This window comes from Xyrauchen texanus, chromosome 37 (assembly GCF_025860055.1).
Source record: "Xyrauchen texanus isolate HMW12.3.18 chromosome 37, RBS_HiC_50CHRs, whole genome shotgun sequence".
NCBI lineage: Eukaryota > Metazoa > Chordata > Actinopteri > Cypriniformes > Catostomidae > Xyrauchen > Xyrauchen texanus.
The window spans coordinates 23,993,058-24,004,977 of record NC_068312.1 but is presented as its reverse complement, the minus strand read 5'-3'; the positions used below and the strand labels follow the sequence as shown (position 1 = coordinate 24,004,977).

Sequence of the window (11,920 nt, the reverse complement as noted above, 5' to 3'; positions counted from 1 at the left end):
TAATTTTATTACATTATAGCACATCGTCATCAGGCAACTAATTGTTTTTGAAGGGCTCTTATAAGCGTGGAATTGATTTATATTTTCCCTATCTATTCCCATTGACGACTGATCAGTCACGTGACACCCGATCCCGGAACTGAGCGCCCGTGAGCAAAGATGGCAGCCTCCATTTCGCCTGCTTTCTGGGAACCCTGCGTTAGCTGTGCACAGTCCCAAGCTGTGTCCGAAACCGCCCCCTATTCACTAAATAGTGCACAATTTCGGGTGTCGGCCATTTTGTAGGGGTTACCGAAATCATTCCCTTTATCTCGTTCCCTACATTTGTTCACTCATTCTTACCAAATATCATCTCAATTTTTGCTCCAAATGTTAAATATTTATCTGAGCCCCTTCATAAACGGGGGATGTGTCATTCAACGAACTTTCCCTCAGGCTTTCAGGAAATACACATTTTATTTACCTCTGAGTTTTATTCAATTTTTAAATCAAATAATAAATCATTGATAGTGGGAGAAAGAAATTGAAAGTGTTTAGACCGTTTCGTCTGCAATTGAAAGAGGTGTTTCCTTACACTTACCTTACACTTAATTTAAATTAGAAATGCATAATCTATAAAAATGTTTATTGTAATATAAAATAAAAAAAAATATACAAATCTTGTAGTTCACTTTATGCCCAACAGATGGTGACGTTTGCATGTTTCTCTGAGGCGAACGGAAGTGTAATTATATATATATATATATATATATAATTTAAATAGTGTAAACTCGATGTTTGTGTAATGCTGAATTTAGCTGTCAAAGAGGTTTCAGCCATATAAAATGTAATTTTTTTAGATAAATACATTTTCAGAAAGGGTATAATTGATTTTTTTTATGGGTTGCTGTGTATGAGGATACAATAAATACAAATAATGTGAAATACAAAGAATAGATATGTTTACCTTTAAGGTATTTAGCAAATGCTCTTATCCAGAGTGATATATAAAAGGTGCTTTTGCTTCACATATGAGACTTGTGTCATCAACAGAAACAAGCATCCAATTGAGAATGTTAAGTGCTAGAAAAAGAAACTTCCTATACAAATATAATAAAACACTATCTAATTGAAATAAATGGATTACACCTAATACAAATACAAAATCCAACATAATATATAGCTTACTTATAGGCCTACAGACATACTAGTACACAAATTCAACTGCTGACTTGACGTTCAAAACCACATTTTTCTGCTATAAGCCTTGCATCAAAACAAGTAAAACTTAACTCCTATACTTTACACATTTCTGCTCTAGTTTGAGTTCATCAATATCTGGCTAATAGCTCCGGAGACCACTGCAATATTATTAATTTCTTTGGATCTACAGATCCTCCAGCAGATTTCACAGTGGGTGCAAGACATCAAGCCACGTACAAGGTTATACTGGAAGAAACCTTGTTTCCTTCTGCTCTGACAGTGTTCCCAAACTCTGAGGATTGGTTTTTTCCAGCAGGACAATGATCCATGCCACACAGCCAGGTCAATCAATGTGTGGATGGAGGACCACCAGATGAAGACCCTGTCATGGCCAGCCCAATCTCCAGACTTGAACCCCATTGAAAACCTCTGGAATGTGATCAAGAGGAAGACATAGAAGAGCTGCTTGAATTTTTGCACCAGGAGTAACATAATGTCACCCAACAGCAATGTGAAAGACGGGTAGAGAGCATGCCAAGACACATAAAAGCTCTGATTGAAAATCAGGGTTATTCCACCAAATATTGATTTCGGAACTCTTCCTAAGTTAAAACAGTATTGTGTTGTATAAAAATGAATATGAATTTGTTTTCTTTGCATTATTCAAGGTCTGAAAACACTGCATATTTTTTTATTTTGTTCAGTTGTAATTTTCTGGAAATAAATGCTCTAAATGACTATATTTTAATTTGGAATTTGGGAGAAATGTTGTCAGTAGTTTATAGAGTAAAATAAAAATGTTAATTTTACTCAAACACATACCTATAAATACTAAATCCAGAGAAACCAGACATTTTGCAGTGGTCTCTGAATTCTTTTCCAGAGCTGTATATCTGGTGTGTCTGTGGTAACTCAGCCTACATCTTTTAGCACACTAAACGCACTGCATTCTTCAACCAACAACATCCTGCCAGTTTCACTGTACTCTCATCAATTTAGTTACGCTTCTCTTGTGTTCCTGTATGTTTTTATCTCATCTTTTAATCTGGGATTTGAAATGAGTTTGCATTTCGAGCTGGCTCCACTGTCTTGAAAGGTCAGGCTGGAATTCAAAGCTGTGGGTGTGGAGAGAGTTTGTGTTAGCCTCCCTTTCTATCCTCTATTATTGGAACCATATGTCAGCTCTCTCAAAACACGGCATGGTCCGCTAAACTGGTACTTAATGTGATCCAGCATTTTTGTCATCCTGAATGCACAATGGAAAGAAGCAGCAGGAACTGCTTGCCCCAAAGCGATTGTCGATTTGTTCTCGTTCAGAGAATTAGGTAAATGAGAGGAGCTTTGAAAATCCTGCCACTGCAGATTGTCAGCTTTTTCATCTCAAACAATTTGGTCTTATGTGTCATTTAAATTAAGTGAATCACTCTGAAAGAGTGGCTGTCAGGATTGGTATGCAGTCACAAAACCTATGAAGCTGAAAAGTCCATACCAGTCACATTTCTGGGACAAAAAAATAAATAAAAAATTTCACACATTGGATTGGCACACAAAACACACAAACAACATGAGAAACTATATTTCTGACATTAACTTGTTTTAGAAATACACTTTCTATGCTTGTTGTTCTTTAGAAGCTCTGTCCTTATGATGTACAGTTTAGTTATACAAGTTTTCAACCAGCCAAAACTGAATAATTGTTTTGGATTTATGTACATTTATTTGTAATTGATTTAAAATCCATTTAAATCCATAGAGTTTCTATTGTTTTAAAATAATTGCTATTACAATTTTGCCTTCAAACAGTTAGGTAACACTTTATTTCCTTAAACACTGTATTGCATCCACCAGAGCCTTGCGTCTGCAGTGCTTTTCAATATTTGTTTAGATTTTTGGTCAAAACCATTGGATCATAGCATGTAAGTTGACTCATAACATGATTTGTGGTTCTGCCCCTGTTGTCAGACACCAGACCTATGGTTGGTGGGTGTGATGGAGAGCCTTGGAATCCATCATCAGTTCAATAGTGAGGGGTTTTTGGTTGCTCAGTTGGTTTTATATTAGCAGGGCTGGCATGTGCTTCTGATGCATTGAGTGACACTTGACAGACTTTACAGCATTTTACAATGGCACAGAGTGAGAGATTAGAATACAGTAATACAATATATCTGTTTCCTCTCTCAAATAAAAAAACATTTAATCCAAAATGTAAAGTATTTATCTAGCTATAACTGGCACAACAATATATTGTGGATCGTTAGTGGTGATGTATTTGAATGCACAAAGTCAGGAAATGTAAAATCATTTATTGACTGTCATAATGGGGCTAAAACACTTGTCTGCATACACTGAAACTATGAGATTGTCATTAACATACTTAAACACGCTGCACATATTCTTTGGTAATTAATATTACACTGTTTTTGCAAAATTCAGTATTCAAGAAATGTTTGTAAAATTTTACATTAAAGGGATGATTCATCCCAAAATGTAAATTCTCTCATAATTTACTCACCATCATGCCATCCCTGATGTGAATTACTTTATTTTTTCTGCTAAACACAATATTTTAGAAGAAAATTTCAGCTCTGTAAATCCAGAAAATGCAAGCACATAATGGCAGCATAAACGTAATCCATACAACTCCAGTGATTAAATCCATGTCTTCAGAAGTGATATGATAGGTTTGGGTGAGAAACTGATTGATATTTATGTTCTTTTTTTACTCTCTGCACAGTAGGTATGCATGAATAATGTGAATAGACTAAAACAAAAGAAGAAGAATGTCAAAATGAAAGTCGAGATTAATAGTAAAATATGTACCTACATATTGCCCTGTTTCTCTCCAACACCATATCATATAGCTTCTGAAAACCTGGATTTAATCACTGGAGTTTTATTGATTACATTTCTGCTGCCTTTATATACTTTTTGGACCTTCAAAGCTCTGGCCACCATTCAATTGCAAGGAATGGACCAACAGAGCTGAGATATTCTTCTAAAAATATTTGCTTGTGTTCTGCTGAAGAAAAATGGTCATATACATCTGGGATGGCATTAGGATGAGTGAATGATGAGAGAATTTTCATTTTTGGGTGAAATATTTCTTTAAGGCAAGTTGTGTGCCAAGACTTTGGGGCCCACAGGGTTACAATATACTCACACAAACAAACAAGATGCTTCCATATGGAAACAGATTAAAACAAAGAGAAATATCTTTGTCTGCAAAAAAAGAGGTGTGTATTGAGTGTTAAAAAGCATTGTGCAATTCTTCGTTTATGAGTATATGCCTGTATGTGCAGGCATGCTAACTGTTTGTTGGCTCAGTGATGCCATTACAATCGCTGCAGCTTGACGGTCATGTTGGCCAGGATAACAAGCTGCCTGGGTCTTTGGTTTTCATCCGCAGGGCCACAAGGCCAGAGGGTTTGAATTCAGACTCTGGTCCTGGTTCAAAGGAATGGGATCCCAGGCCTCCAGGGAAGCCATGGAGTGAGTATATCCCATTGATGCTGGAGTGGTGGGGTGGGTGATGGTGATGGTAATGATGAGGATGGCCTGGGGATGCGGACATACCCATAAGCCCAGTTAGGTTGCTGTGGGGATGGGGATAAGAGGTCATACAGGATGACGCCATGTTTTCCGATCCCAGGACACAGCTAGTGCCTGCTCCGCCTGCACCTCCCGTTACCACGCTGCCTGGCCATAAATTATTTTGCGTCTACAAGAACATACAAGGCAAAAAAAACAAAAGATAGACATTAGTAAATGATTGTAATATGTCCATGAATTAATTACAATGATTGCATGATATCAAAATAATAATAATAATAATAATAATAATAATAAACAAAAGACACTTATTTAGAAATGAATAATATATTTAAAAAACTATTTAAAAAATCAGTGATTGAAATGCAACATTTTCAATCTCCCAGATTACACAGAGTATTACATTCCACTCTAGTTTTCATTTTTGTAGTTTTGTGTCCAAACATAGAGTATTTTATGTTGCACATAGAAATAACAAATGTGTTTTCTCCTCTTTTGTCTGAAACTTCTCAATAATGTCTCAGAAGGCATGACAAGAGTTCAGCTCTGGTGTGAGAACAGTAACAAGTTGTATTATGTTTTTACATTACGTTTGTGCTAGCCTATTGCACGTGACCAGAATATCAGACCATAGAAACCAAAATGTAATCTATGTTTTGGACAACAAATATAGCCTATGAAAAAGTGCACTACTGTCCCATCCAACCCGAAGCCAAGCAGCTCCCCAGTAAAAAGGCTTAATTTCTTTCTCTCTCTCTCTCTCTCTCTCTCTCTCTCTCTCTCTCTCTCTCTCTCTCTCTCTCTCTCTCTCTCTCTCTCTCTCTCTCTCTCTCTCTCTCTCTCTCTCTCTCTCTCTCTCTCTCTTATGAGTCTGTGTATTCATGTGTGTACCTGGTATGAGTCGGAGCGAGGGAGAAGGGAGATATCATATGTTGCAGCAAAGTGGTTTCGCACCTCTTGCATTTTCCCGTAGCGCTCTCGTTTCCTCCATTTGGCCCGTCTGTTTTGGAACCAAACCTGTGGTGGAGGGTGGGGTGAGGGTGCAAAGAATAAATTTGTTGTGATGAGGCATTGCTTGCCCTGTTAGAATTATAGACATCCACCACCTTAAAATGTTTAAATAATTACATTTGGTTCGTGTGCTATTGTGAAACTGTTTATTAACGGGTCTAAATGACCATTTTTGTAGGCTACTAATACGAGACTGTTTATTAATCTTTCTAAACGACAATTTTAACAATTCATTTTTAACAAGGAATTTATTAAATGAGCAACATTCATCGAATAGAAAGCATTACATCCTAATTCTAATGTACATCAGAATATCCATTGCTTCTTACATTTACAGGTAACCACCTTGGGGCAAGTTATTATAGGCTATGCATGGAGTCTAACACACCTGCACTCTTGCCTCTGTGAGCTCCGTCCTCAGTGCCAGCTGTTCCCGTGCATACACATCAGGGTAATGTGTCTTCTGAAAGACCTTCTCCAGCTCCTCCAGCTGAAAGGTGCTGAACGTCGTCCGGTTTCGCCGTTTCTTGTTCATGCCAGAAAGGTCGATGGAGTCAGCGATGGAGTCTCCAGTCAATCCGTTGGACGGCTCTTTTAATTTTCCGCAACACTCAGAGTCCAGAGTGGGATAGCCAAGGGTCTTGGATAAGGGCTTATCTCCTGCTGACACCAAGATAAAATGATTGCTGTTGAGGGCATGCAGTGTTGGACGGGATTTGCCATGCACTAAAAGCAGATTTGAGATCAGTATGGCCTCTAATATATACAAGACTGTGCACAAGCTAATTCAACATAGTATAAAGATGAGTAGGTAGCTACAGTGCTTTTTTGTCTGCTCACCCTTCATACATGTCAGCTGCAGAGACCTTATATGCTGAACAAAACAGAAGCTGAATGACCCACTGCTGTCATTAATACTGTATAATTAGTTATCCTCTCCTGTAATAAAGCTATAGCTGTCTGACAAGGATAAGTGACCTCAAAATAATTGTAATATTAAGTAGCATAATAAGAACAAATTCATTTAAAATTAAAATGCAATTAGTTTTTAAAATGTATACATTTATAAAAAAAAAATTAAAGTATAAAAGTTATTATCTAATATATGAATTCCCATTACTGGCTTAAAAATTATTAGCAACAGTCACATAAAATCAAAAATATCTTTGCTTTTCATAGTTTAAATAGCAGGCCATTGAAATAATCTTGTACAGACACACTGTATTACAAATACTTAAACAAAGACAATAACAAGCACTGTCAGTAGAGCTTGTTTTGATTAAACTTGTCTTGATTAAGAGTTGCTTGATCAGGACCGAAAGAAAACACTTCATTACAATGTCCGATAAAAAAAATGTATATGATAGGTTAAATAGTGGTAAGAAACAGAACATTTTAGACCAAAAAAATAAATAAATAGATGGGAGAAATCTGGAAAAACGATTATAATAATAAACAGAATTTAAACAGGATGCGTTTTTTTCTCCCTATAAAGACGGGAAGTGATGTTTTAAAATAAATGAAGGCTTTTTAATTTACACTTGTGTAAAAAAAGAACGTGTTTGTAAATGTCGGTTTCATGGGAATTTGGGGAAATTCTAATGCAATTTTTTTTTTAAATTAGTGTAAAATAAACAACACACTAAAAAGAAATCAAATGAATTCATTTAATTCTTAAGTTCTATGGAAACGAAGGTAAAGAACATGTCTAGTGCATTATGTTCTAGATGTCCTAATGTAGTTGGATTCAAAAGTTTTAAAATGTCTTATTGAGATTTCTTATAGCTGTCTGAGTATGTCATACATAGAAAGAATTAGAGCCATAATATGGGTTGAATCATTTAAACCATGATCTTCTTGGTCAATATAATGGCAAAATAACTTAATTAAAACAAATAATTATAATAATAACAAAGACACATCTAGATTCAAAGTAATGTCTGAGAATAACAGTGATACATAGTCCCCTAACAAGAACTCAACTGTTTTGCGTCTGAATGAGTAAAAATATTTATGTTAATACTGATACACTCAATCGCGGGTCATAAAATATCCTTAGGCAGTTTGCTTTAAAGCTCAAAGTATCTCTCTGCTCAGTGATTTCATGAGGCGGAAAAATATTTATGGTTCTTCCTAATTTAATCTCACCAAATCAGAGCAAACCATTCACTACATCCACATAAGTGTATTTGGGAAAATACTAAACTCAAATTTAGGAACATGGATATCCCATACTGTCATTTATCTTAGTCTTTTTAGAACAAGTCAAGAATAAAGACCTTCAATGACCTAAATTCTCGTTGTATTTATTTAAATTTCTGTTTGTCTTCAAATTAATCTCTCAAAATGTATTAATTTCCATTCAAGATGAAGTTGTTAAATTAATTAATTTCAGTCTTTCAGAGATTATAGATTATAAATCGAGTCTAGTGATGTATCAGTAACATGATAGACCCCCTAATCTCTGCAACACAGCAAAAACATAGTAATATATCCTGGCAGGCTAACACTGCAAGCCATGAGACAAAACAGATTGTGTTGGCCTCTCAGTGCTGGCTACACAAAATTAAAATGTCATAATATTAAGCATGGCAATTTCACACTATTTTCCTGTGACCAATCAACTCCATGCTAAATTTGCTCGACACACCTCCTCCATGTTAGGTATACCAATCAAATGCCTAATGCCAATCTACTTGATATAACAGGTCCCGTATCGCGTAATAGCAGTAATAGCAGTTCTTTCCGTAACATGAACTTACTAGTTTAGGCCCTACACGTTCATATGGAAATGCTAAATGTATGGCTGGGTTTTTCGAAGCACTAAGTAGAAGGTTAGTCGCATGTACAATAGGCTACTTAATTTCCCAATAATATCGTTATCTATAAATAGCTCGTAAAAACGTTCGTAAACTAAGGAGAGCCTCGAACCACTCATGTGCAATTTAAACAGTCCTTTCTCCTTGCTTCAAATGTGATCAGACACTTAATGTAGCCTATGTTAATGCATTTTGGTCATTACAAAGCCATTGTACACTTTCCTAAAAAGAAAACTCACACAGCTTGTCTAAACATGATAATGGCTATAACTAAATGGTGGCCTATAGGCCTATTCTTCATTTCAACAGTGCCATTGATTTAACAAGAAAAAATATTTGACCCTGCAATAGTAAGACACACACACACACACACACACACACACACACACACACACACACACACACACACACACACACACACGCACACACGCACACACACACACACACACGTGTGTGTGTTACTAATGCAGGGTCATCTTCTTGTATATATATATATTTATATACAAGAAAATATGTCTGTCTATATATATATTTGAGTGAGAGTCTGCTGTTTGGGCTCTTCCTCCTCCTCATCTTCCTATAATGGCAGATTCAAATATGCTCCAGTTGCATTGTCTGTTACAAAATGGAAGTCACATATTGCATGCAAGTGCAGACTTCAAACCAGACATTCTTTATTCACATAGTGTCCCTCTATATGATTTGTAGACCTACATGTAATTCAGAATCACAGTAGCACTGATGACCGTCATTGGAATCCTGTTCTGTGTGATTCTTATAAGTTTCCAGCCGAAGGAGCACAGCCAGAATAAGCGGAAATCCCAATGATCCACACAATGGGCTATCACGTATAATGCATTTTCTTATACTTTCATTAATCTCTATGAAACTGAGCATCAATATTTCAGGAACCTGTCTTATAGCCAGCATTATTTCTTTATTAAATTAAGAAATGTTTCTCAAAATTCAGCCCCTCGAAAAGATGACGTGCAATTTCTATGATTGGCAGCACACAAACTCCTGAACATATTGGTGAAAGTTTAGAATTTGTTCATCTTTGGACCTGGCTCCCATAATGCTGCACTAAGTTCTGGGCGTTAAACCAGAAAAAAAAAATTTTAAAAAATAATAATAAACTAGTTAATACAATTTTAGGATTGTAGCTATTTCGCAACTTTATGCCATTAAGTTTGGAGAAAATGTAGAAAGAATCCTCAAGCGTCATAGAATGTTTTAAAAATCTGTTATATTTGACGGGAAGTCAGTGTTCGTGTTTAGGATATGTCACAGGGTAGGCCTACATTTGAAAACAAACAAAACGGACCACATGACACGACCTCAGACCTGCGGAGACAAAGGAGTTCCGCAATCCACCGACGTCTCTTTTATAACTTGGTTTATATAATAACCAAGTAATAACAAATAACTGTTGAAATGTATAGTTCTAGCCCGAGCAGACACTTAAAAGGTCAATCACTAAGGCGCAATCAATTATTTATTTATATTATAGGCCTAATATTAAAATGTAGCATGACCCTTTAGACTATATGATAATATGACCTGAACATAAACAGACAGACAAAACTGTCTTACAGCCTAAAAGAGGAAACTGTTGTAAAATAAAGACCATCACCTTCCCTTAATTAGGGCCAGTTAATTTTTCAAGATGTTTCTTGTATTTTGTAAATACAATAGAAAATACAATACATTAAAGAAATAGGGCCTATGCCCCTTATGTTTAGTTTTATTTATTTGAATGTTGGTAGGTTCTTCGTCCTATTGATGTTACATATTCATAATAATTTTCGAACTGTTATTTGAAGATCTGTATTTGACAATTGCCTCTCTAAAATGTGCAAAAACACAGTTAAAATAGGCCTAATGACACATTGTCAAATACAGCCGTCTAATTTCAAAGTGCTTAACAAAGCACGTTGGGTTAACAAAAATAAATAATTAGTACATTAAATTAACTAAATTAGATGTAATCATTAAAAAAAAAAAAAAAAACATTTATCAAATAAAGGCATAATCAACACATGTAATGTATCAAACACATTCATTGTGACATAATTCTGGATAATTGGATACATTTAATGATATTAGGCCCATGAATCAGATACACACCAATAAACAGTTTGGAAATGAAATAGCATGTGCAAACGAAATAGGCCTATATTTAAGCTTTTCCGTGATATTTCTCCACAATGTCCTCTGTCCTTTTTTCTTTAGTCTTATTAAGAGTTTTAATAATGCTGAGTAAACGATGACGTATGAGATTTATTTGTGTATTATTATTATTAGGCCTATTATTATCATCATTACAACACCCATACACCACCACGACCAAAGCGCTCTTTTTGGCGCTGACATGCAGTACTGAACTAAAAAGTTTTCACTTACCATCGGAATTATTCTCGTAAAATGACGAATTCTTCTCACTGACCGATAAGGTCTTTTGCTCCTGGTTCATATTTTCTAGATACTTTGTATGCTTTCCAGGCGATGAGCGCGGAGTTGCGGTAACACCGTGCGCAAAGTCCGCAGAACCGGCGTCAGCATAACGTCCCATTGACTGTGTGTTAAAAAACTCTAGTCGCTGCGCTAGGGGAAGATGTAGGGACTTTTGGAGATCTTCACACTGAAAGAAAGAGACGGAATTATGCTCCAAACAAGGGGATTTTTCAGCCGTGATCCTGTTTTGGGGCGAAGAGAAAGACAAACAACTCCCCGTCTCCATCACCTCGTCCCGAGCGCCAGAGCGCAGACAGTAAACCTGGATGCTGTCGACAGAGAACAAGTTTGTGTATAAGCGAACGAGAGGGTGATCCCCCCTCCCCGTGAACTGGGAGGGGGCGACTGAGACAGCAGATTCAATATGCCTTGCACTCAATCACGTGCGGCTCCTGTCAATTAACGATATCTTTTCCGATAATAAAAAAAAATCGATATAGCCTAAATGGAGATAAAATAATGAGTATGGGTTATTATTGTTTTGTAATTATCGAAAGCATGACCTTATGACATATTATAACTTCAGTCCAGATTTGATATTGAGATATTGAGTCCAAGATTTTATGCGCGACACTGCTGGTCGCTGTCAAAGCAAAACCCAGAACTGATCAGTCGTGCAAAAGAGGGCTATAAAATGCTGTATATGAGACGCCCCATATGGAATAAGAATCGATGGCAAAATTATGGTAATTTGTATTTACTGAGATTTGACTATACACAAACCATATTGAAATGTCATTAGGCCTTTTAGTTTTATTTATGTTTCAATTTCAAAGTTTCTGGAAAAGCTGGAAAATTATCGCATAAAAGATTTTATTTTCACAAATCTTGATTAAGATTTAGGC

At 36.1% G+C, this 11,920-nt stretch overlaps 1 protein-coding gene across 2 annotated transcripts; it reads right to left on the bottom strand.

Annotated features, from left to right (window-relative positions):
- Nucleotides 1-2,981: 2,981 nt before the first annotated feature.
- LOC127631102 (homeobox protein aristaless-like 3) lies at nucleotides 2,982-11,341 on the bottom strand. 2 transcript variants are annotated; one of them, XM_052109079.1, is made up of 4 exons: nucleotides 10,965-11,341; nucleotides 6,131-6,405; nucleotides 5,623-5,748; nucleotides 2,982-4,900 (listed from the first exon to the last, which is right to left on the bottom strand). In XM_052109079.1, the coding sequence occupies exons 1-4, from the start codon at nucleotides 11,299-11,301 to the stop codon at nucleotides 4,538-4,540; spliced, it is 1,101 nt and encodes a 366-aa protein (XP_051965039.1). In that variant the 5' UTR covers nucleotides 11,302-11,341; the 3' UTR covers nucleotides 2,982-4,537. The 2 variants fall into 2 exon arrangements, with proteins under 2 accessions (XP_051965039.1, XP_051965040.1); XM_052109080.1 differs by having other exon boundaries at nucleotides 6,131-6,402.
- Nucleotides 11,342-11,920: the final 579 nt, after the last annotated feature.